At 42.6% G+C, this 27600-nt stretch overlaps 1 protein-coding gene across 1 annotated transcript in view; it reads right to left on the bottom strand.

Annotated features, from left to right (window-relative positions):
- The window catches only part of tbkbp1 (TBK1 binding protein 1), a 49278-nt gene extending 25385 nt beyond the window's left edge, over nt 1-23893 (bottom strand). Inside the window, exons 1-5 of the mRNA XM_060939894.1 lie at nt 23678-23893; nt 17895-18020; nt 17201-17305; nt 16468-16615; nt 4086-4288 (exon numbers count right to left, since the gene is read on the bottom strand). Of these exons, the coding sequence (XP_060795877.1) occupies nt 4086-4288; nt 16468-16615; nt 17201-17305; nt 17895-18020; nt 23678-23893 (798 nt within the window). The remainder of the gene's footprint in view (nt 1-4085; nt 4289-16467; nt 16616-17200; nt 17306-17894; nt 18021-23677) is intronic.
- Nucleotides 23894-27600: the final 3707 nt, after the last annotated feature.

Here is a 27600-nt window from a genome sequence, read left to right as displayed (position 1 = left end):
ATTTGTTATTAGTCTTAGATTACGTTGAGTGTGTGCTGTTAAAGTTGTGCTGTTATAGAAAATTAATCAACATCTTGTGTCCAGTGAGATTCAAGAAATCAGCAGCACTGTAGTATAAACTGTTTTGAAGAGGAGCCTTTTAACTACTGATACGCATCAAGAGGAAACAAGTCTGAAAGCAGAAGGAAAGCAGAAAAGCAGAAGTCTTGTCTGGTTTTAGCGTGCATGTAAAACATGAGGAAGGATATGAACATTTTAAGCCACTCCAGTGAAAACTTGATAGGAGTTTAAAAAGGTCGAACATTTGTCAGAAGCCACCGCTGTGATACAAACAATTTTATACCACAAGACTGAGGTTTTTATTCTGGTACACTGCAACTGCGCTACAACAAACTCTTTTACTATGAACTTTCGCATATAACGAACTAAGTTTGTGTCCCCTGCTTCTAGTGACAATGAGTCAGGGTCTTCAAAAAACAAATCACTGAGCCATGCGCTCCTATTCCCACCAGAGACAAACAATAAGTAATCAAGTCCGCAGTCAACTTAACAACACATGTTAATGCCATAAAACAAAGGCTTAACTAGCCTTGCTTTGGTATCAATCACTAATAATTATCTCATCTCATTATCTCTAGCAGCTTTATCCTGTTCTACAGGGTCGCAGGCAAGCTGGAGCCTATCCCAGCTGACTACGGGCGAAAGGCGGGGTACACCCTGGACAAGTCACCAGGTCATCACAGGGCTGACACAGACAACCATTCACACTCACCAGTTAACCTAACAAGCATGTCTTTGGACTGTGGGGGAAACTGGAGCACCCAGAGGAAACCCACGCAAACACGGGGAGAACATGCAAACTCTGCACAGAAAGGCCCTCGCCGGCCATGGGGCTTGAACCCAGACCTTCTTGCTGTGAGGTGACAGCGCTTACCACTACACCACTGTGCCGCCACTAATGATTATCGAGAACTATAATAATTGACTTCAAAAAAATCCCTTAAAAGGACTTTTTTTTTTTTTTACAAACTAAAAGCAGTTTTACTCGAGTCTTTACTCTGTAAGCATTGTTGTCATGACCATGCATGTTGGCACTCTGAGTGTGGTGCACCATTAGGATTAATTACTATGCACATGTTCCAGATTAGAGTGCAATCACAGCACATGCTTAAAAGGACTCTCTAAACACACTGACTTTGCAAAGTATACATGTTGTACCTAGCGGTTCATGTTACCAAGCCTTTGTGCTCTGTATTGCTTTACTGGTTTTTACTCGCTTTTGTATTTTGCCTTTGTGATGACCTCTGATATAATTTAATTTATTTATTTAGCTTTTGCCATAGGAAGATCTATATATATCATGGCATGGGAAACCACAACAGCTTGCGCCAATTACAGTGGCCCCATTGTACCGAATCTGCATGTCTTTAAACTGTGGGGGAAACCGGAGCACCCGGAGGAAACCCACGCGGACACGGGGAGAACATGCAAACTCCACACAGAAAGGCCCCTGTCGGCCGTGAGGTTCGAACCCGGAACCGTCTTGCTGTGAGGCGACAGTGCTAACCACTACACCACCGTGCCGCCCAAAGATATTCTGTTTGTGCCTCACTTGACGATTGTCTGTTCCACAGCTATGCCTTTGTCTTACATTTTTGAACTGTTTGCTTGCCCGTTTTTAAATAAACACTCTTCCTGAAATTACATCCGTCATCCACCTGCTTGCATGACACTCGTAAACATAAGATTCTCAACTGACGACAAACTTCATATCCTGGACCGTGTAAAGCACAGTGAGAAAGCAATAAATTTGTCTGAAGAATATGATATCCTGAAAAACTAAATTATTAAAGAAAAAGAGCTCCGAGACTTTGTCCATAGCTGCAATCAACATTATGGGCTGAAAAGAAAAAAGATGCAGCAAGCAAACAATGGTGAGTGTAACTTATTTCCTTTACTGAAGAGTGACTTATTTCCTTTACTTCGTAAATGTGTATGTGAATAAAGCGTAAAAATAAATTAAACACAGTTGGTCTTGTTTTACTTAAGAGTGAGTGAAAGGTGTGACAAGTGGGTCCATTTAAGTATAATGATCTTTTCAGTATAACAAACTATTTGGACATCCCTCGAGGAGTTCATTATAGCGGGATTGCAGTGTATGAACTACAGTAACATTATACATTTTATAAAATATTTACAAAATTATTTTACAATATTGTGAATATTACTGAAAAGTTACTGTGTATAGGCGAATGTTAACCAGTTTAAACTTTGTGTCTTACATCAGTTATGTCATATGCTCATGCTAAATGTGACTAGCCAGCATGGCACTGTAAAACGTGATTGATTACAACACATCACAGGTATTTAGCAGACACTCTTGTCCAGAGTGATGTACAACATACCCAAAGCAGCCTGGGGAGCAGTTGGGGGTGAGATGCCTTGCTCAAGGGTACTTCAGCCATTCCTGCTGGTCCAGGGAATTGAGCCAGTGACCTTTTGAGCCCAAAGCTGCTTCTCTAACCATTCAGCCATGGCTTCACCAATCTTTACTGCTTCAAAGATTCTTATAATAAGGTTCTGTAACGTCAATAACTGAACTGATACTACTGTAGTAAACAGTACAGTATTGTATTTTTACAGAATTATTGTAATGATGTTACTGTAAGCATGGAGAAAGTCTTCAGAAGAGAGGACTCTGAGCTTTGCAGTGTCTCAGTAATGTAACAAGTTGCACTTTGTGATTAACTATTTATTTTCAATAATCATGTGTTCTACATTTTTTGTGTTTGTATGAAAAAAAATGTGAATAAGAAGACAGTTAAGGTGATATTGCTAAGTTTCTCTAGTGAAGTACACACTCCAAAGACTTAAACAGGAGGGGGGAAGAAACTAAATTGAGGAAGAACAGGAGAAATATTTTAGAGGGATTTGAAAATTAATGAGCTGTTGGACACTGGAAATAAGAACAAAAATGTGACGAGTCATGGAATCCACGGACACATGTCGGCCGAAACGAATCCGAGAAAATCGCAAAAGAAGCATTTTTTTTTTCGAAATTTAATGCTTCTTTTGCGATTTTCTCGGATTCGTTTCGGCCGACATGTGTCCGTGGATTCCATGACTCGTCACAAATTTGATAATTGCTAAAAACAATTCTTTTATGGCAAATGTGAAAGTATCCTGGTAACATGCTGTTTGAAGGTTGTGAAGAAAGCATCAACATGGTAAATGTATGTCAATAATGCTCTAAATTTTCAGTATTAAAGCCATGTTGTTCTTTAACAAAGAGAATATGTAATAATCTGCAAGTTCTCATGCTTTACATGGAATAAGTGCTACTAGCCTAGTGCTTATCTTGAAGGTATACTCAGTGATTTTGGCAGAAATTAAGGGTGTTAAGAGAGCATTATTCTGAAATAATGCATGGAAGTGTATTTACACTGTGAAGTACAGAGTGGGTTTTAGGGAAATGTAGCTCACTACAGGCTAATGGAGGAGCTGATGTCCCAACTATTCAAGATCTCATCTATGCAGTTGTAGTAGCATGTGTGGCGGGGACACCAAAAGCAGAACTTGTACTAAAGCAAAATGGAGCAGTTTGAGGCTTGATCAGCAGAAGAGGTATAATATTATGAGCACTTAAATGATCTATAATAAATTACAGAACCAGTGAAGTGATAACAGCAAATATATTGGGCAAATATCCAGCACTGTGCATAAAATAACAGGAACATAAATCTCCAGTACAGTATAGACAATTATATTCTAATTTTTCCCTTTCCCTCCAAAGCCATGTCCTCAAATACGATGTATAATCATTGCCTAAGCTACAACACCTGAATGCAAATGGATGAAGGGAAGCTTGAGATAAAATGACCAGCAAAAATGCCCTCAATGTGTGAAGATTGGGATTCCATATAATATTTTATATCAATAATAATAACAGTTTTGCCTCCTGACTTTTATTTATGAACAGATGCTGGAATTTCACAATTTTTTATAACTATTCAAAAATGTTTTCTGGTTTACTTTGTCATATAAAATTCATAAACTTCTCTAAACTTTACCTGCAGTGTACTAACCTGTTGTCTTTGGTTGTTCTGAAGCTCTCTTAGCTCTTCTTGCAGTCTCTCACATTCAGCCTTTAGCTCCTCCTCCCTCTGACATGCCCCTTGGGCCTCATGCCGGGCCCCTTCTAGCTCCGCCTCCAGCTGCTGCAGTTTCAGGTCAGAGAGAGTATCCAGACTGCGGGAGCTCTGGAGAGTCAAAGCTGGGCAGTCTAGCCCTGGTATGGAAAAAAAAACATACACACAAAGTGAGTTATTTTGGATGTCTGAAGAAGAATAAGGTAGTGCATTAGCGCAGTGGTTAGCACTGTCACCTCACAGCAAGAAGGTTCTAGGTTCGAGCCCAGTGGCCGGCAGGGGCCTTTCTGTGTGGAGTTTGCATGTTCTCCACGTGGGTTTCCTCTGGGTGCTCCGGTTTCCCCCACAGTCCAAAGACATGCAGGTTAGGCTAATTGGTGACTCTAAATTGACCGTAGGTGTGAGTGTGAATGGTTGTTTGTCTCTGTGTCAGCCCTGTGATGACCTGGCAACTTGTCCAGGGTGTACCCTGCCTCTCGCCCATAGTCAGCTGGGATACGTGGGTTTCCTCTGGGTGCTCTGGTTTCCCCCAAAGACATGCAGTTAGGTTAACTGGCTACTCTAAATTGTCCATAGGTGTGAAAGGAGAAAACCTCTATAATAATCCGGTAGAAGGCAACAGGAAATCACAATTGGAACTTCCCTAGAAACTTTGATGGCTGGAAGGAAAAGCCGTCAGAGTGGCCATGTAGTAATATGCCAAGAGAGAAATGGAATTTTTTTCCTTTGCTTTTTTTTTGCATTATTAATATAGAAATATATTAATATAGAAAGAAGAGAGGCTTGTGAAGGGATGACTGTTTATAGCTGATAAAATGTAAGTGATAACAGGGGCTAACTTGTTTTGTGGACATGCCATGGCATTAAAAATAACTATAAATGTGTCATGCTCGGCCCCGGACATCCACTCCAGAGATTACGGATCTCTCACGCCAGCACCGATCTGGATCCGGGACTGGAATTCCATCTCACCTGTATTCACTTCCTGGTTTTCACTGCTGCCTATAAATACACCGTTCTCAGACTCTATCTTTGCCAGAATGTCTCGTTTTGCTATTCTAGCTGTTTCTGTGCCTCTATTGCGGTTCATGGTTTTTTGCTCAAGCTATTTTTCTAGTTCATGATTTTTGCACTAAGGGTTTTTTCTAGTTCATGTTTTTTTTGCTCTAGCATTTTTTGTCCTTGCCTGTCCCGTGTTTTTGTGTTTTTTTCCCTGGACTATTTTTGCCATTTGTTTTTGTCCCATTTGTTTACCTTTTTGCCATGCCCTTTTCCCTGGATTAAATCACCTTATTTATTGGATTACTGTCTGTGTTCTGCTTGTGGATCCTTATCTCACCACACCTCCACCACCCCTAACAGTAGATTCTGGCCAACATGGATCCAGCGGAACTCACCCATCTGAGAACGGCCATCCAGCAGCAAAGGACTCTCCTCGGGACCCATCAACAAGACCTCCAGCAGATCACCCAAACCTCACCACCCTGTCCAACTCGCTCAACCTTCTCACCACACAGATGCAGTGCTATCAAACAGTGCCTACCCCTGCCCACCCGTCTCCTACTTCAGCTCCTGCCACTGGTTTTCCCCACGAGCTGAGACTCCCAGTGCCTCAGCCCTACAATGGAGAACCAGGTACTTGCAGATTGTTTCTCTCTCAATGCTCATTCAGTGCGTTTACATGCACATCCAAATCGAGCTACTGTCGGTAATCGAGCTAAGGGTCCCAGCAGGGGTGCTAGAGAAATCCAATCCTACATGCACACAAGGAAATCGAGCTATTGTGTGAGGTACATTGTGCACCCGAGCCACAGGTGGCGCTACACGCCCCATCGTGTGGTACACTTCCGGTTGTCATGAAGAAGAGCTATTCAAGAGTATAAACAAAGTTATGCAGTGTTGCCAGATATTGCTGACGTTTTCCAGCCCAAAACATGTTCAAATCCGCCAAAATGCACTTAAAACTGCCCAATCTGGCAACACTGGCAGTTCCGTGTTCACAAGTTCCGTGCTCAAGCTGTTAGGCTTGCTCTAACAGACTGTATGGCTACAAACTGTCCTGCGCAGACCACTGTTTTGTAAGACAACTTATTTTGCACAATTGTATATTTTTCTAAAGTCCATTTTTTGCTTACAATTTAACGTCTTAATAAACACACAAAGTTCAATTGTTTTGTTTTTATTGGCATTCTTCAGATGTTGGACACACACACACACACACACACACACACACACACACACAAATACAATGACTTGTTTGTTTACACAATTCACAGCTATGCAACAGCTGTACAGATGTATTTGGTGATATAGTAAGTGAGCTAAATTTTAACAGTGCAAACAATGCCACAAAAAAAAGATTCATGCCGTTGTCATGCCGACCGAGGCTGTTGTGTTTCCCGCTTGTGGTCTCGTCACTCGTCACTTCCGGAAGGGGCAGTGCTGAAGTAAGTAGCTCGACTACGTAGCTCGATAGGGTATACATGCACTAAGTAGCTCAGCTAAAATCGCATAATCTAGGTCGTGTAGCTCGATTACGAGAAATCAAGTTCAGTTCGATTTCAGCCTAGCTAAGGTGTTTCCATGGCATTTAGAACTTCGATTTAAGTCGAGCAACGGCAGAAATTCGATTTTCTCTGTGCATGTAAACGCACTGAGTGATCATGGAGCTGCAACCTCTGACCTTCCCCACAGAATGCTCCCGGGTGGCATATATCACGCTCCTCACCGGCAAGGCCAGGGAGTGGGGAACAGCAGTCTGGGATGCCGATGCTCCCTGTTGCTCCAGTTTCAAAGATTTCTCCGAGGAGATGGGGTGAACTTTCGATCATTCTCTGTCCAGCCGGGAGGCAGCTAGGGAACTCATGGAGCTGCGGCAGGGGTCCCGGTCTACCTCGGACTACGCCATTGAGTTCCGGATGTTGGCGGCATCGTGCGGTTGGAACGAGAGTGCCCAGGTTGAGGCGTTCCTGCATGGCTTGTCCGACGCCATTAAGGATGAACTGGTATCACGGGAACTGCCGTCTGCCCTTTCCAGTCTCATGGACCTCGCCAACCATATCGATGCCCGGTTCCAGCAATGGAGGAGAGAGAAGACCCACCCCAGCTTCACCTCCTTTCCACCTCCCGCCTCGTCCGTCGAACCCATGCAGGTAGACCGGGTACGGGTGTCAGCGGAGGAATGACAGCGGAGGAATGACAGCGCCGGCGGAGCACAGGGGCCTGTTTCTACTGTGGTTGGCGAGGACACATCTGCCAAGCCTGCCTGCTAAAGGGAATGAGACCACCAGTGAATCGAGGGGCCCTGGTGGGCAACACTCGGAACCAGCCCCCCGCTGATCAACCATTACTCCCTGTCATCGTCATCCACGACAACCAGCATCACCATCTCCAGGTCCTCATTGACTCAGGGGCAGACAGGAACCTTGTCTGCTCCACCACTGCCAAGCGTCTGGGAATTCCGCTACTCGCCCTCGACGTCTCTCTCCCAGTCCTGACACTCAGTGGCACCGGCTTGACCACCATCACCCACCTTACCGCCCTGCTCACCCTGAGGATTTCCGGCAACCACTCTGAAACCATCCAACTCCACGTCATGAACAACCCCCACGTACCCATCATCCTAGGATTACCCTGGTTAACGCAGCACAATCCCCACCTAAACTGGGCCGATAATACCATCCTAGGCTGGAGCCACTCCTGCCTAGCTTCCTGCCTGAACTCTGCTCTGCCTCCTGCCAAACCACCGCAGTCTTCAGCCAGCAAGTTTCCCGACCTCTCTTATGTGCCTCCAGAATACCTGGACTTAAGACTTGTTTTCAGCAAGACCCAAGCAGTGTCCCTCCTTCCTCACAGACCCTATGACTGTGGAATTGACCTCCTGCCTGGGATGGCGCCACCCAGGGGCGCAGTTGGGACCCTTAGGGGGGGGAGGATGTGCACCCCCCCCAGAGTCATGGTGACATCAATCTGTCCCCCCACTTTTACAGGGCAAAAAAAACCTTAAACCACGTCTTGTGTTGTTGTTCAGGGCAGAGAGGGTAAAAGCGGAGCAAGAGGTGCAAAGGTTCGTTACATTGCGTGTTGTATTTTTGCAAGGGGATCCCCTTATATGCAGACCAGAGTCGAGCTCTTACTCTGACATAGTATGTCAAATTAGTTAGGCATCAACCGTCTCTGGTTCAGGGGTCCTGAAGGAGCTGCCTCATTGGCGCCTGTGACAGTGATAGCAGTAACCATAGTGACCACTAATCTATCTGACTGACTTTAATGATTATGCCCATTCTCAGTAGTAGCCTAACAACTGTGTGTGAACTATGAAGCCAACGAAAAAACAAAGCTATTACAGCGTTTTTTCAAAAACCAAATCATGTAAGTAGGCTATCCAATCCCTTACATGTTGTCTGTTGACCGTATACAGTTTCCATAATGTGTCAGTCATGTTCATTTGTAATGGGGAGCAGCTAACAGGCTATGGTAATATAAAATGATCTTTAGTGTATGTGTATCCATATTATGCTAATGTTAAAATTAGTTGTCAACATCAATGTGTTAAGGCAGGTTTCACGCAGATTAATTTAGCTCTTCCTGTCATAATTCCAGCAAGTGATGCGCCATTTCGTTAGTCAACGTTGCTGGAAAGTGAGGCAAAGAATGTGAAGAGACGTCCAGGGCTGCTGCTCCCACACACAACAGGCAGGCAGTAAAGTTAGGGCGCAGAACTGAGGCAGAACTCAGTTTTAGTGGGTTACGGAGATTGAAAACATGGTTGCGGTCAACCATGAGCCAAAAAAGACTGAATGGAGTTGCGGTGTGCCATACTCACCAGGAGAGTCTGGACAATTTGAACAGACAAGAAATTGCCCAGCAGTATGTTCAGGGAAATGAAAGAAGGAGAGAGGTTTTTGGGTCCTTTACATAAGCTAATCTGTTTCTGGACAGTAAATTTGTTGTAAAGTTTGCACTGGAGGGAATTAATTTAAAACTGTCATGCAGACTACTTTTTTAGGCTACTATTTTATTTTATGTAAAAGTGCTTTTAAAGTGTTTGCAAGGCACGCTAAGTGGGAAACAAAATTTCAATTTTATTTTTTGTTCATAGGGCTTTTTCTGTTTTCTCAAAGAATAGTATGGTGAAATGTTTAAATAAAACATATTTTGCAGAAGGCATGAGGTTTTGGGTGGTAATTGATTGGCACACTAGACAAATGAAATATCTATCATGTATGGGTAGTGTTGATCAGGTAAGCCTTTGACAGTCATTGTTGCACCATAGTTTCAAATAAGTATCTAATTTTTATTTTTTTTATTGCAAACCACTGGCCCAAATGACACAAAATAACTAATCGAGCACCAGTTAAAGTAATTAAGTACTAGCCTAATTGAGGTACAGTTGAAATGCTGACAGCTTGGTCCCCCCCCAGTTCTAAAATCCTATCTACACCCCTGGCGCCACCCAAAGGGCAACTCTACTCACTTTCTCCCGTTGAAAGGCAAGCCATGGAGAAGTACATTTCCGAGTCTCTGGCAGCTGGGATCATCTGCCCTTCCTCCTCCCCAGCAGGGGTGGGATTCTTCATGGAAAAGGACAAGTCGCTCCACCCCTGCATTGACTATCGAGGCCTCAACACCATCACGGTCAAAAACCGCTAACCCCTACCACTCATGACTATGGCCTTTGAACTACTCCAGGGAGCCAAGATATTCACCAAGTCGGACTTGCACAATGCCTACCATCTTGTCAGGATCAGGGAGGGGGATGAGTGGAAGACGGCCTTTAACACCACCACTGGCCACTACGAGTACCCCGTGGTCCCTTTCAGCCTGACCAACGCGCCTGCAGTCTTCCAGGCACTCATCAACGACGTCCTAAGGGACTTTCTTCATTTTCGTGTGCCTGGATGACATCCTGATCTTCTCTTGCTCCCTGGAGGAACATCAGGGCCACGTCCAGCAGGTCCTCCAGCACCTGCTAGAAAACAAGCTGTTTGTCAAGGTGGAAAAGAGTGAATTCCACCAGAGCTCTGTCTCATTTCTGGGGTCCATCATCTCCCCAGCTAGGATCCAGATGGACCCCCTCAAGCTTGAGGCAGTCACTGACCGGCCCACCTTATCCTCGCGACGAGAGCTCCAGTGTTTCCTGGGATTCGGCAATTTCTATAGGTGCTTCACCTGTAACTTCAGCACGGTGGCCAGACCTTTCACTGCCTTGACCTCGATTAAGACCTCGTTCAAGTGGGGGGAGGAAGCAGAGAAAGGCTTCTCCATGCTCAAGCACAAGTTCACCACAGCCCTCATTCTCACCATACCCGATCTGACCAAACAGTTCATTGTGGAGGTCGATGCTTCAGAGTCTGGGGTCGGAGCCATTCTCTCCCAGAGGGCCAGAAATAAGGTCCACCCCTGCTCCTTCTCTCGCCAGCTGTCCCCTGCTGAATGTAATTACGACATCGGCGACAGAGTTGTTGGCCGTCAAGCTAGCCTTGGAGGAGTGGAGGCACTGACTTGAGGGATCTGATCTCCCCTTCCTTGTCTAGACCAACCACAAAAATCTAGAATACCTCAAGTCCACCAAACACCTTAATTCACGGCAAGCCCGATGGTCTCTCTTCTTCTCCCGGTTCCGATTCACGCTCTCCTACTGCCCAGGCTCCAAGAACGGCAAACCCAATACCCTGTCCAGGATATTCTCTGCCCACCAGGAGGAGTCTAGTACACCTGAAACCATCCTCCCTCCATGCTGTCTGGTGGGGACTGCCCCTACTTGAGGTGGAGACGTTAGTGCAGAAGACCCTGGAGCAGGACCCTGGAGAAGGTAACTCAAGCAACATACCACCTATCCATCTGTTTGTTCCCTGTTCTGTGTGAACCCAGGTGCTGCAGTGGGGTCATGGCTCCAAGTTGGCTTGTCACCCGGGAGCTGCTCGAACCCTGGCGCTCATCCAACAGTACTTCTGGTGGCCATCCATCAAGGAAGATGTCCAGGAGTTCATGGCAGCCTGTGACACGTGCCAAGAACAAGACAGCCAATCAACCCCCTGCCGGCTTGCTAAGACCCCTCCCAATTCTGCATCGACCTTGGTCTCACATCACCCTGGACTTCATCACAGGACTCCCCAACTCAGGAGGCAACACATGTATCCTCACTGTTATTAACTGTTTTTCTAAGACCGTCCATTTCATCCCTCTGCCCAAGCTTCCCACAGCTGAAGAAACCGCCTAATTACTCATCCTTCACATTTTCCACCTACACCAGGGGTGGGCAATTTTTTCCATAGGGCCACATGAGAAACAGAATTTTGTGGAGGGCCAGACCATAAGGCTGAACTAAATCCTGCATAATATTAATTGTATTTCTTTATATAAAGCAATAAATATCATTGTTTTTACAAGCTGCTAAGACTGGTAAGAGTATGGAAAAAACGAGGTTGCCTTACAAAAAATGTCATTTATTCAATCAAATTTCCCAAAACAATGGTTAACAAAATGTGAACGTTTGTACCTTTTTTTTTTTTCCAGTCACATTCACCCCAAAACACAATAAAGACATCACAATATTGTCTTTCTACTCCAAATATCAAACAAGATACATCATATTATAATAATGATGCCCACATTTGTAGTCTAATCACCTCATTTGGTGTTTTTTATTTGTTCAGTGAGAGAAATCTAGTCTCTGTTGGTCTTTAACGAGTGCATCAAAGTCAGGTTGAATGTCTGAGGTGGAGATGCGAAGCACAGCTGACAGATGATCATCAGTCCATTCGGTGTAGGTATCAGATCTACAGATTGTCTCGGGCTCCGGCGCCTGCTGGTGATGTCACACTATGTGATTGGCTGGACCGTTTGAAGGATGACGTACAAGTTTCTGGTTGGTCTGGACAAATTACGGAAGTAGTTATCGCGGGATTAGGTTTCGTGGGATTTCATGTCATGTTCATGTTGCACGCATTGCGTTTTTGTTGAACACAACTTCAAAATAAAAGCAATGCACATTCAGTCCATGCATGAGGTAAAATTAGAAAATACATTTATTTTGTAATTTCTAATTAACCTTACGTTACTTACGGGCCGGAAAATGCCCAGGTCTGGCCTACACGGACTCCCCACTGACATCGTCTCCGACTGGGGTCCTCAGTTCACTGCGCAGTTCTGGAGGGCCTTCTGCAAACTCATTGGGGCCTCCTGTAGTCTCTCCTCAGGGTTCCACTCTCAAACCAACAGCCAGGCGGAATGGGCGAACTAAGATTTGGAGGTGGCACTCAGGTGCATGGTGTCCAGGGATGCCGGTTCTTGGAGTACCCGTAAGTACTTACCTTGGGTCGAGTACGCTCACAACACTCTCCCGTCATCTGCCACAGGTCTCTTGCCTTTCCAGTGCTCCCTAGGTTACCAACCACCACTCTTTCCCAACCAAGAGGAGGAGGTCACCGTACCCTCAGCCCAGACCTTCATACGCCACTGCAGGAGGACGTGGGCATTGGCCCGGAGAAGACTCATTCGCTCCACCCTAGCATCCAAAAGGCAGGCCGACAAACGCCGCTCTAAGGCACCCACCTACCGGGTGGGGCAGCGAGTCATGCTCTCCACGCACCATCTGCCACTCAGAACCGTGTCCCGTTAGCTAGCCCCCAGATACCTAGGACCTTTCCTCATCAGCAAGGTAATTAATCCATGTTCCGTCAGACTGGCATTACCACTTACCATGCGACGTATTCACCCCACTTTCCATGTGTCACAGCTTAAACCTCTGGTCTCTAGTCCTTTGGGGTTTTTGTGTTTATGGTTTTTTGCTCTAGTGTTTTTGTCTGTTTTGTTTTGTCTCTTTTTACCTGGACTATTTTGCCATTTGTTTACCTTTTTGCCACGCCCTTTTTCCTGGATTAAATCACCTTTATTTGTTGGATTACTGTCTGTGTTCTGCTTGTGGATCCTTATCTCACCACACCTCCACCACCCCTAACAGAATGAATAAAAAATATGATGTACCATTTTTCAATGAATTATAAATATCTAATCTCATTATCTCTAGCTGCTTTATCCTGTTCTACAGGGTCGCAGACAAGCTGGAGCCTATCCCAGCTGACTACGGGCAAAAGGCGGGGTACACCCTGGACAAGTTGCCAGGTCATCACAGGGCTGACACATAGACAACCATTTACACTCACACACCTACGGTCAATTTAGGGTCACCAGTTAACCTAACCTGCATGTCTTTGGACTGTGGGGGAAACCGAAGCACCCAGAGGAAACCCACGCGGACACGGGGAGAACATGCAAACTCCGCACAGAAAGGCCCTCGCCAGCCATGGGGCTCGAACCCGGACCGTCTTGCTGTGAGGCGACAGCACTAACCACTACACCACCGTGCCACCTGAATTATCAATATTAAAAATTAATTTAAAAAGTTAAAGTACTTTCTGACTAGTTCAGTAATTTTTTTTACTTGATGATTTTGCTGTTGAAGCAAAGCATACCCAAGATTAAACCTGAATATTTTAATTCCATTTCATATTCACTTGATGGACAATATCCTGCTCTGTGACAGCTAATAATCTCATGTTTGGCGTTAATTCTTTTTTTTTAGGTCATAGCCTACATTATCAGCGTGTTTGAGCAAGCCAACAAACAGCTGGAAAACCACTGGACATGCTGATACCTGCTATAAAAAGCATATGATAACCAAAAGCTATTAGTGACTTTAATAAATGCAATCATGTTTAACATCTTTCATGATCACATGCTTTAGCTACCGCAGTGCTGAATGCATGTGCCACGCAGGGGGCAGCGGGCCAGCAGGGCCTCCTCATTTCATCATGCCAGGCATGACGGTGTGGTGATGATGATGGAGGATGGGAGACTCAGGCACATCCCTCACTTCTCCCTCAGCGTGGGCGCTGTGATTCAGCCGCTCAGAAAGAAACAGTCCTTGAGCAAGCACCTATTGTGATGGTTCAGCAATAAGCGAGCATGAACTACCACACACCCACATGCACACCTACATTTCCACAGTTTTTCTCTACACTCTGGATGTCAGTTCATATGCTTGCAGCCAAGAACTAATTTCTCATCTCTTGCAGAACAGTTTTTCCTTGTGTTGTATAAATTAGTTGAAGTGGATGCTGAAATACAGCTTGCATTTCTCTACTGCACTGCATGAATCAGCTTTTGAGAGAAGTTTCCCTCCTACAGGCTAAGGGACAGGGCCAGGTTTTTGACCACTGCAGTTGTGCTGATCTGTGAAGTTCTTCTATCTCTTGTGGTTTGTTGGTAACATAAAATGTGAGCAGTGTGAGTGGGTAGATGAGCGAAGTTAAAGATGAGGTTGGAAGTAACTACATTTATTCTTTCTCGGAGCTCCAGAATGAAGGTGTAATGCAATGCTACTATCTGCAACTGTATGTTTATCTGCATCTGATTAGTGCTCGAAATAGTCATATCTGTAACCTGAAGTGTCTTCAACCAGAAAGGTTATTTATTCATTTTAAAATGACATATGCACTCTATGACTCTTTATTTACCTTTACGTAGAAATGTCACCTCTGTCAGCGTGGTCTGTGAATTCTGGTTCTGAATGTTCCTCAACCCCTTATCACTTGGTGTGCACAGCGATTTTAATCACACTTGCAGGATTATTATTTTTGTTTGTACCTGCTTGTGATATCCTTTAACATCCTTTTATTCTGACTATTTTCTACATTGTAGAGCAATACTGAAGACATCAAAACTATGAAATAACATGTGGAACATATATGGAATTATTCTTTCCACATTCACTGGATATGAGCAATCACTACTAGGCTATCAGCTCATATACTGTGAGTAGAGAAAAACAAAATGGCGGAGCGCGTTGGTGTACCAACCAAGGACGAAATAAAAACTCTACTCGAAAACAAAACCCCCAAAAATACAAAAATGCATCAAAATATGGAATGAAATTATTTGATGGTAAGAACATATCTTTTTTTTATTTTTCAATAATTATTATAGCATTTTTCACAAATTGTTACTATCATTTCACCGGTTTGTTTACATTCTAAGCGGAAATGATTTTGTCGGACGTTTTGTATAAAGTTTTTATTTATCAAATTCACTAAAAATAAAAATGCTCTGTTTCTCAAAATCCAGTTTATGTGGATAGAATAAAACAGTTATTCCACTCAATCTCATCATACATGGCTTATAGCCAACTCGGTGGTACATGCCTCGTCGGCTATCAGCTCATGTATGACTCAATTTCGTGGAATAACTGTTAAATATGTGGTAAAAAAAAGTGTTTAAAAAAACAAACTATGTTTCATATTTTAGATTCTTCAAAGTATCCAGCGTTTACCTTGATGACACTTTGCACACTTGGCATTATCTGCTTCATGAGGTAGTCACCTGGAATGTTTTTAAATTAACAGGTGTTCCTCGTCAAAAGTTAATTAGTGCAATTTCTTGCCTTCTTAATGTGTTTGATATCAAACAGTAAAGAGTAAATAATAAAAATACAGTAAATAGCCCGATTCAACAACTGTAGTAATCCATATTATGTCAAGAACCGCTCAACTAAGTAAAGAAAAATGACATTCATCATTACTTTGAGACATGACATGCCTTTTAATTAATAAAAATAAAGAAAAAAATGTGGAATTGGAAAGTGTGTCCAGATTTTTCTTTGGTACTGTAGTTGGTTCTATTTTCCAAAATATAAACAATCTACTAGCCTAAATTAAACCATGTGACCCAGAACAGAAAGTTGCTATGGGCCACCTGTTCATGTACAGTATGTTGTCTGCAGGATCCCAGTCCTGATGTATACCTCTAATCTCAGCCAGATGCCCTGTAAACCTTTTTGGCAAAAAAAAAAAAAGGCACCTCCTATTCATATCTGTATTTTCATCTTGCATTCACTGTCTATATTTTATCTGTTCAATACAAATGATATATTCATATTTTGTTACATCCCTACTCCAGAAGTAAGAGTATGGTATCAAATCAAGCGATGTTTAAAAAAAAGTCTCAATGTTTCCATACTACTTTATTTTGATGATGAAAATTGGCTAGAATTGACTGCTAACAAGGTGTCTTAAAAACAGCATGAGGATGTCATTCAGCTGAGACTTCAATGTAATTCTGTATGCTGCAGTTATAAGCACTAAATGCTGTAAATGTAAATGTCTCACAACAGATGGAACACTGCAATAAGATGGTTGGTATGGATGCTATTTTTTTTTCACTTGTGTCTTATATGAGGTATGTGGCAAGAAAATAAAGATGTGCATGAAAAAGGGCTCAAATACGCACACACACACGCAAAGAGCTAAGAAGGACTCACTGTGTGTGTCAGGACTGGCATGTAGCTGCAGATACTGCATGTCTTTGCTGTGCAGTTGTGTGTTGAATTTGTGTAGAGAGCTGTCTCGCTGCCTCAGAGCAGCCTCCAGATTGTGGATGCGCTCCACGTGCTTCTCCACCAGAGATGTCTGACATACAAGGTGTATATAACATACAGAGACATGTAACAGAACTAGTCAATGAAACAAAGACAGATTAATAACAGAAACAGACTACGGACGGCCATTGCTCTTCAGATTTATTATAAATGCTTTACTCTAATAACAAAAGATGAGTTTGTGAAAATGCAACAGCTGATGGCTAACTGAGTGTGTGTGAGTGAGTGTGGCGAGAGGCACAGATGCTCTGACGCTTACATCATGTAATATCCAAAGCTGGTCTTTTGGCCAAAGCCAAACAAGAAGCCATTTGGGATGGATGAATAATATTGCCAGTATTATCACGCATATACAATTAAGAATCTTCAGAATTTAGAATTAGGACCTGATACAGTGCAAGCCTCAGAATAAAATCTTTTGGCACCTCTTGGGTCTGTGCCCACATAGGAGGTGTGTATGGTGCAGATTAATCAAGCAGACACCTGGTTAAATAAAGTATTAGAGCAAATGTCAGGGCTACTTATAATTTCTGCCGGTGGCGTCTGGAGCCAAAGTCAGAAAGCATGGCTATCAGTTTTGTATGAATATTTAGTGAGCAGCAGTGCTCAGTCTCACCATTTTGTCCAGGTCTCTTTGGAGATTAGTCTTCTCCATGTGAATCTTCTCATAGGCCTGAATGACATCTTCCAGCTGCTCCTCTCGCTCCTTACTCTTTTGAAGCTGGACAACACACACAAACTGAGTGAGAACTTTTGAAATGTAATTCTAGTAGGTCTATGCCTCCGTTGAGTGACACTGCGTACAGAAGTTCTCCACGAATATGTTCTAACTAAACATACAGTTAAAAAAAAAAATCCTCAAACAGCCAACCTCTTGTTTCCAGCTTCAGTGATTATCCTATTCTAAACCTCTCAACACTAATCTCCTGCTCTTACAGATAATGGTGGTTTGTATCAGGCTCCATTAAACCAGATAAAGGCAATTTATTTTAAAGGGCTTTACAACAGGACCCAGGTCTAGCTTGGGTATGAGCAAGAGAAATAAAACTGTAGGAAAAGAAAAAAGCAATGATTAAGACTGAAATAAATGATGATGGTCATTGAAGGAAGGAAGGCAGAGGGGTGAGAGATGAGGGATGCAGTCATACTATAATGTACGCCAGAGAAATACCAGAGGTTACTGGTTGCTTACGGAAACTGTTAGCAGCTATGATTAATTGGCAACTAACAAGTAATAAGAGGCATCAGAAGTAAATGGTGTTGCAGCAAGACAGTGATCATCTCTTTGCATCATAAACTTCTCCTCTCACCTCATGAGTGAGGATGTTGATTCTCTGCTGCAGATTGCCGTTCTCAGACTGGAGCAGGGCTGTGTCTTTGGGCTCGAAGGAGCAGTAGGAGTTCCTGTCCTCGCCAAAGTCATTGATCATAGGAAACTGCACACAAAACACCATTTGAGATGAGAGTGCATCTCTTACATCATACTATAAAGGTCTCATAATCAAATGCTTCCTATAACAGGGTGTAAATGTGATATTGCTGCTGAGAACACAACACTCTCTGGTGGAATAATATTATCATGCTGATTTACATGAGCAAACAACAAACCACCCGGGATGCAAAACACTTGAGATGAATTTTTTTTGCGTTGCAAGATGATTCACAAGACCCTAAGATGCACAGCACAGAAATTTCAGCACTAGATACAGTATATGAAGAGATGGCAGGTTTTATACTGCAATAACTTATTAAAGTCTGCTGTAACTTATTTAGCCGTTCCACACCAAAGCTGCTACGAATGGGTTATAAAAGCAGGAAGAATACTCAAGGATATATTGCAGCTCTTTTTATGATATACAACGGCTGATCAGATGACAGAAATCGATTGTATCTTATTACTAAACACAATGCCTCTGTGCCTGGGGGTCTGTAGGCTTGCAATGTGTCTAGTGCTGAAACGAGTCCGCTTTGGACTTTGTACAGTCCCTTTCCATATGAATTTACACACTATCGAGGCTGGTTCCCATATGAATTTAAAGACTACCTTGGTGGTACCTGAAGACACACCATCGCTGATGAAAGTTGTGAAGTGATACTGTAAAATATCTCACACTGCTAGGTAACTCTGTGTGAAATGGCCCAGATTGTGTTAGTGGTTACATGCTCTGGGCAACTAGGCAGTGCTGAGAAAATATAAGGCAATTCAAATGATAAAGTTAAATATATTAATATGCTACTACTACATATTTAACAATTATTCCATGAAATCGAGTCGTACATGAGCTGATAGCCAACAAGGTGCATAGCGCCGAGTTGGCTATAAGCCATGTATGAAGAGACTGAGTGGAATAACTGTGTTATTATATCCACATTCACTGGATTTTGAGAAACAGAGCATGTTTACTTTTATTTTTTGCAAATTTGATAAATAAAAACTGGAAACGAAACGTCCGACAAAATCATTTCCACTTAGGCGGACTTCTTAAAAACCTATCGATGCCTGCATGAATTGACTTTCATGTTGTTTTTTTGTAGAAAGCGCCATCTTGCTGTCATGCCAAGGTGTAGAATAGTTTTAGACATTTATTTAATTCTTCCTTAGACATTTCTTTGATGTAATTTTCAAACTTCTGAACCAGTCTAAAAAAATTCAACAAAATTTAATGCTTAAAGATAAAGAATGTAAACAAACTGGTGAAATGACAGTTGCAATTTGTGAAAAATGCTATAATAATAATTCTTGAAAAATAAAAAGAGATACATTCTTACCGGGCGGCACGGTGGTGTAGTGGTTAGCGCTGTCGCCTCACAGCAAGAAGGTCCGGGTTCAAGCCCCGTGGCCAGCGAGGGCCTTTCTGTGTGGAGTTTGCATGTTCTCCCCGTGTCCGTGTGGGTTTCCTCCGGGTGCTCCGGTTTCCCCCACAGTCCAAAGACATGCAGGTTAGGTTAACTGGTGGCTCTAAATTGACTGTAGGTGTGAATGTGAGTGTGAATGGTTGTCTGTGTCTATGTGTCAGCCCTGTGATGACCTGGCGACTTGTCCAGGGTGTACCCCGCCTTTCGCCCGTAGTCAGCTGGGATACCGTAGGCTCCAGCTTGCCTGCGACCCTGTAGAACAGGATAAAGCGGCTAGAGATAATGAGATGAGATGAGACTTATCCTGTTCTACAGGGTCGCAGGCAAGCTGGAGCCTATCCCAGCTGACTACAGGTGAAAGGCGGGGTACACCCTGGACAAGTCGCCAGGTCATCACAGGGCTGACACATAGACACAGACAACCATTCACACTCACATTCACACCTACGCTCAATTTAGAGTCACCAGTTAACCTAACCTGCATGTCTTTGGACTGTGGGGGAAACCGGAGCACCCGGAGGAAACCCACACGGACATGGGAAGAACATGCAAACTCCTCACAGAAAGGCCCTCGCCGGCCACGGGGCTCGAACCCAGGACCCTCTTGCTGTGAGGCAACAGTGCTAACCACTACACCACCGTGCCACCCAATAATAATAATAATAATAATAATAATAATACGGTATAAATTAGTACTAATAAGCTACAGACAGTTTTACATTCCAGAAATATGTGACTTTTATTGTCAAAATCGGCTATAAAAGTGCTTCTAGCTTAGCAACAACAATGTAGTTTAAAAATGTGATGCAAACATAGTGATGTGCTTTCTAGATTTTTTTTTCTTATTGGTCATTACATTTTTCCTCTACAGAGAAATGTTTGCAAATGAAAAAGACAAAAACAAGATAGAAAAGCCAAACACAAACATAGCTGTCTTGTTTAACAAGAAAAAAAAAGAAATTATATAAAGCCCAATTTTATAAACTGAAAACAGTGAGAGAGATTTGTCATATTAAGATTGAGAGAGAGAGAGAGAGAGAGAGAGAGAGAGAGAGAGAGTACATAATCAGTACAAGACACAAAATATGAGGACACACCAAACAGAGCAATTAGAGAGAGAGAGTGTCATGTGTATGAATTGGCCTGTCACACATCACTGTTATTACTAGTTCTAGTGTTATTTACTGTGTAATTTGCAAGACAATATTAGGGAAAATGCATTACCCGTGTCAGATAATGATTTCAACTGTATATTCAGCTCATATTTTTGAATGGCAGGTGATATTTTGCTGGATAGTTAATGACATAGGTAATGGTGAGTTAAATACCACAAATATCTAAATGTCATCTGTGCTACAATACATTCATGCATTTGAGAAATGCCTCATTCCTGTGTATTTCAACCTCAGGCTGTCAATCAGAAAGACAAAAAGCTTCTCGGTTGTCCCACATTTATAGACCAACAAATAAGAAAAAAAATCATTCTTTTTACGCATACGAATTAGCTTTGTGTGTCATCACTGAAAGAGGAGCCTTGGCAAGAAGATGACTAAGTTTTTACATCACCCTCTACCTCATCTCAAACACAACACCTTGTACGGTGCACCTTGTACCGTACATTTCACCATCACACAGAATGCATTAGGAGCTTTCAAGAAAGAACTGTGTGAATTCGATTCTGAGTGTTTCTCTCTGAACTGAGCACTATGAGGTCTGAATACCATGTCCCTGAAAACAGCTGCTGTTCGCCACCAAGTCCTTCTCTCACACCTACTTACACCTGCTGATGAAGGAGTGACTCAAAGAACTATAAATGGAGCGCTTTCTCATTTGACCCGCACAGCAAAAACAACAGTGTTCCTTTAGCACTTGTCCGTATGGTCTTGAATGTGCACCTGGGAAGTTGTTAGCACCTTGTGCAGACCCCGACAGTCTGCCCAGAGCAGACTGATAGGAAGAGCAGATTAAATGCTCCAGGGAAGAGGTTAGAGTGGATCATGGTCATCCAGCAGTGCTGAGTGCAGCAATATCGCTCAGGCTCGTGCTATAATAGCACCAAGAAGATTAATGATGCAATTACAGACAGCAAGGAAGAGGCTACATTCGTTTGGGTGAACAGGGTCGAGGATGATCTGAAATGATGCACAAACATAATGCTGAGTTCATGTAATTAGAGGTTAATCAATAAATGGTCACACTAGTGTTGTAGTCAAAATCACCTAAACCAAGACCAAGTCATGAACAAGACCAGAGTGTGCTGAGACAAGACAAGACCAAGGCTTTGAGGGGTTGAGACCAAGTCAAGACCAAGACCAGATCAGTGTGTGTGAAGGGGGTGGGGAGGGGTGACGGCTGTTAACATCCATCCATCCGTCCGTCCATCCATCCATCCATCCATCCAATATCTGTCGCTGCTTATCCTGTTCTACAGGGTCGCAGGCAAGCTGGAGCTTATCCCAGCTGACTATGGGTGAGAGGCAGGGTACACCCTGGACAAGTCGCCAGGTTATCTCAGGGCTGACACAGAGACAAACAACCATTCACACTCACATTCACACCTACAGTCAATTTAGAGCCACCAGTTAACCTAACCTGCATGTCTTTGGACTGTGGGGAAAACCGGAGCACCCGGAGAAAACCCAAGCAAACTCCACACAGAAAGGCCCTCGCCAGCTGCTGGGCTCAAACCCAGGACCTTCTTGCTGTGAGGTGACAGTGCTAGCCACTACACCACTGTGCCGCCACGGCTGTTAACAGTAACGAAAATTTCAAATTAGCAATGAGTTACATTATTGGTCGCATTTGAAGCGGGAAGTTTTACATCCAATCACAGTAACGATGTTAACAAATAAATCAGATAATGCATAGGAAATTTAGTGATATCCATGCAGTTGTGGTCCTGACCGCTCTTGAAATAAAATCTCAATACCACTATGTTTGAAATAAAGATAAGACCGAGTAAAAATGCGGTCAATTCCGAGACAAGACCGAGACCTTCAAAAAGTGGGCTTGAAACTGGTCTCAAGTACTACAACATGAGGTCACACCAAACATTGCAGTTGATGTTAATAAAATTAATATAAGTAATGTACCCAGGGCGGCACGGTGGTGTAGTGGTTAGCACTGTCACCTCACAGCAAGAAGGTCTCGGTTCGAGCCCCGTGGCCGGCGAGGGCCTTTCTGTGCGGAGTTTGCATGTTGTCCGCGTGGGTTTCCTCCGGGTGCTCCGGTTTCCCCCACAGTCCAAAGACATGCAGGTTAGGTTAACTGGTGACTCTAAATTGACCGTAGGTGTGAATGTGAGTGTGGATGGTTGTCTGTGTCTATGTGTCAGCCCTGTGATGACCTGGTGACTTGTCCAGGGTGTACCCCGCCTTTCGCCTGTAGTCAGCTGGGATAGGCTCCAGCTTGCCTGCGACCCTGTAGAACAGGATAAAGCGGCTACAGATAATGAGATGAGATGAGAATGTACCCCTGTTTTTTCAGTGTATTCCATAATCCTGTTTTTGGTGAAATATTTTAACTGCATATGAATTATAGTGTGTGAGAGAGCATAGACATGGTTTTATATCTTGCTGGGGACTAAATGTCCCCACAAGCAAAGGAACATCTAAGAGTTTTGACTTTGTAGGAACATCTGGCTGGTTCCCACAAAGAAAACTGTCTTTTTCACAAAAAAATACAACTTTCATTAAAGAAAAACAAAAAGGATTCCTTTTGGCTACTGAAGTTAAGGTTACAGTTAGTTAGGTGTAGGCATAGCATTAATTAGCTGCTTTAATAATTATGTTAGTGGAAGGCTCTGCAACAGAAAGTAAGATAATTCTGTGTTTGCATGTATGTATGGTGTGTCCCATTTTAAAAAATATATTTTAAAAAACCGAATATATTGCAGTTGTTTTCATTGTATTCCATAAACATCTTTTTTTGTAATATATTTTCACCCCATATTTATTATTGTATGTGTCCACCCTCACTTATTAGAGGAGGTCAGTTGTTTATATGCTGCCAAGCTCACAGTCCAGCGGGGTTATAAATAAAGCTCTTTTATACACCACGTCTCGGTCTAAGCAATGCTCTTCTGAAGCTCAGCTTGGTCCCAAGTGTGATTATTAATATTTCCAGAGCTCAACCTCTCAGTAACAATAAGCCTGTTCATTTATTCAGCCAATCAAAGTGCTCACTGATCACAGCTGCCCCATCTCTTGTGGCAGGTTTTCCTCCGAGGCTACATTACCTTTATTTCGTAAAGCTTCAGCTTCCTTTTGATGTCGGTGTTCTCCCTCTCCAGACCAGCCAGTCGGGTCTTGATGTCCTGGTAAGCGCTGATGAGGGCGAAGTGGGAAGCAGAGTACATATCCTCAGGTAAGGGCGATCCTGCCCAGCAGCCATCCTCTTTCAGTCCCTCACTTCCTCCCAGCAATCCCAGCTCCCCTCCAAACAGAGACTCCATCACTCTTCTTCCTCAGCCTGGGACAGAGAGACAGAAAGAGATTAACATGTATCTGTGTTGTTAGGTTGCTAACTTAAGTTGCTAACTACATGTTTTGGTCTCAGTTCATTCGTACCAGTGGCACATAACTTTCCTAAGAGATGGGGAAATCTGTAGACCCTTCAACCTGTGTGGCTATTGTAAGAAGGTTACACGCAAGGTGGTTTGGTCTTGATTAAATATTCAGTAAAGACAGGACTAGTTAAAAATGAGAATACCCTGACCACTCACAAACTGGTTTATGTCCAGTGCTTTATACAACAATGTTTCACATACAATACAATCTCAGAAAATAAAGTACATTATTGTACCTTTCAGGGTACAATGGCTTGTCACTGGAGCAGTTCCCTCTAAGGTACTTATTTGCATGCTTTAGATACTGCTTGGGAACATATATATGTACCTTTTTGGCCCTAAAAAGGTACACATAGTTACCTTGAGGTCTAATAATGAGCCCTTGGGGGTACATTAGTGTACATTGTACCTTGGGGGACAGAAATGGACTCCTAATGTACCCCTATTTCTGACAGTGTCGGATTGGACACTTAAGAACAAATAAGAGAACTATAAAGACTGTGTTACATCAAGTTATACGTTTTGTACTAATTGTCAGAGGGTTCAAAGAATTATCTAGGTTATGCAAATATATTTCAAGGTCCTTTACAAAATAAAATAATATAAAATAAAATAAAACATAGGAAATTTCTTTGGAAATGTACATTTAGGGACAGCATTTGACATCAACAAAAAATAAATAAAAGTATTTTTGAAAAAAAAAAAGCTTTCACTGACTTCCTTTTCTTTTGATTAAATTACAAAATGCTATTAAGCTCATGAGAAATTGGCCAACTTTGTTGGATATATCTGTTCATTCCATGATGTAATGTGATTGGATAGCATACGGTTACCAAAAATACATGACACTAAAGATAAAGGGATAATTATATGACCTTGCACCCAGCCAGAACTGCGAAATAAAATGGTGTCTATGCTTAAAATATGTGACTTGTTTTCCTGTAACAATACCCAAGTGCTGTGTTAAGACTTTTCATGTATAATAAATGTAGTTCTACTTCGTTTTTTTAAGTTACAAAAATAACTGAGATTAGCTTACACACACTGTAATGTTTTATTGCATAATGATATGTAGGGCATAGTTTTATGAATAAAAGGTCTGGCCAAATTAGCTAGCTATATAATCAGCCAGTTTTCTCTACAAGCATGAAAACCACAAAAAATGTATCATCCTTAGTTTATGTGCAATGCTAGGCAATACACACACACACACACACACACAAGCTAACATCAGTAAAGAAACACTGGTTATGTTATTTAGCTAGCCATGTTAGTTAGCCATTTTACAGTCAATATTAGCCAGCTATTGAAGCTTGCCATAAACAATTATTTATTTGACAATGCCCAGTTAATCAAATAAGACGGCTCAGTCAGAGAGGGAAATAAGTCCCTTTTATAGGCAGAAAATCTATTTACTTGCATTAAATATACAAAACTAGCATCTTTCTTATTCATCTAGAAAAGTTAAATAACAAACTGGAAAAAAAAACCCTGTTCATTATGGTGCTTACTTACTGTGGAAGTAGTGTTCATCAGCAGTACTATGTATATATTGTGCACTACAAGTAATAAAACAGTGAACTATCGAGGGAATATAATTTGTCCAGTGAGAATTGGACAGCAAAATACAATGTCTGACTCCCAAATAGAGCACTAAATGATAGAGAGAGGAGGGATCTATCTATCTATCTAAACACAGCACAAGTCTATAAACAGCATTTACCTCCAGGATGTGTGCTACCTTCACTGTTGGTTTTTTTTTAATATGTACTGTTTGGGTTAAATAGACCATGACAGCAAAGGAGTAATGGCCCACTATGGCCCCCAATTACTATGGAATGAAAGACGGCAATGAACTCTGAATCATCACTGGTTATATTTGGACAATTTTAGGCCCAAAATTCCAAATACCATTAACATTTATACTAGTTTGGGGTTACAATAGACTTGCCACTGCCATAACTTGGGGGGGACGACACCAAATTACCCAGAATAATTATACGAAACTGTCTCACTTTCAGTAACTGCTTTATCCTGGTCAGAGTCACTAACAATGAACACCCTGCATCTGATGCCAGTCCAATGCAGGATGCCATACACACACACACACACACACACACACACGCACGCCTAGGAGCAATTTATCTTAACTAGAGAACCTGGAGGAAACCCAGAGGCATGGGGAGAAAATACACAAATGCATAGATAGTAACCGAGCTCCAGATTGAACCAGGAACCTTGGAGCTGTGAAATGCCAACATGCACCACTGCGCCACCCACAATGCTAGAACTGTAAGTTATAAATTAATGTAAGATAGGTTTAGTCATGTAAAGATAAACAGCTGTGGTACTTACCTAACTAGTGAATAAGATTATGACTAATATAAAATGGAAAGACGCATTGTCGAGTCAGTTTCTGAGTGAACATGTTGTTGTGAGTTGCACCCGGGCAATGTCATGAACCAATGCTCTAATACATCAGAGCTCTGTGTGCTGACTGTGTACTCCTGAATATGTGTGGTGTTCAGCTGATGATGAATTGCACCAGTGATGTCATTGACCCCTGTTTATTGACCATAGCCCTGGGCAGAGCAGAATCACCATGCGGCATACACTAGTGTCAAAACATGGCTATCAACCTGATGAAGTATGGAGGTGTGAAGAGAATTCACTGCACACAAAATGAGTCAGCCACACCATGCTTATTGAACTATTTTCAGTCACTTGGGTGTGTGTCATACTGTATATGTACAAAAATTCTTGGCCAGGCTCCTTTACTCTCTCTGATTCTCTTCCTCTCCTCTTGCTTCTTCAGGGGTAATCCAAAAGAACACCTACACACACACACACTGGTACACTTGCCCAGGCATGGGTTAGCAGCATGCACACAGAGGGAGGAAGAGATAGATTGCTGCTCTGATGAGAAGGAATGTGTGCTGGTGGAGGATGGTAAAGTAATTTCCGGGCATTTGAAATCTTGATATGAACCATTACATGTTCTGAAGCCTGCCCCGAGCTTCTATTTCTGTAAGAGCCAGGTGTGTGTCTAACACTCTAACACTCAACCTGCCCTTTTTTTTTTCAATAATCATCACATGGATGGTCTGAGTAACCACAGGAAGAGGATGATTCAGAAATGTCCATCCATCTCACCACTATTTTGATGTCTAAGTACAGTGATTTAAAAAAAATAGACATCTTGTCAAGGCTTGAAGTTCTAGTATGATAAGAGAGAAGCTAATTGGACAGTTGGAACAATAGTGAGGTCAGTGAGATCACCTAGCATGATAGGGGTCTCTCTCTCGACCAGATTAGTATTTAGAGAAGCCTCAGGCTCTCAAGACTCACAATAAGAATTTATTTTTGCCTCCAAAACACACACAGCTCAGCTCGTAGACTAAAACACCTGAATGCTAGTGTAAAAGGCAGAGTGACACCAATATGATTGACAGGCAGGCAGCGCTGTGTGCAGCAGGTAGTGTTGCCACTTCACAGCTCCCCGATCCTTAATTCAATCATGAGCTTGGTTTACTTCATATTTAGAGTTTCTATACATACTCTATACATGTATCTTTGTAGCTTTTCAGTTCTCT

This window comes from Neoarius graeffei, chromosome 14, assembly GCF_027579695.1.
Source record: "Neoarius graeffei isolate fNeoGra1 chromosome 14, fNeoGra1.pri, whole genome shotgun sequence".
Classification (NCBI taxonomy): domain Eukaryota; kingdom Metazoa; phylum Chordata; class Actinopteri; order Siluriformes; family Ariidae; genus Neoarius; species Neoarius graeffei.
The sequence above is the reverse complement of the archived record's forward strand: the minus strand, read 5'-3'. Positions and strand labels throughout refer to the sequence as shown.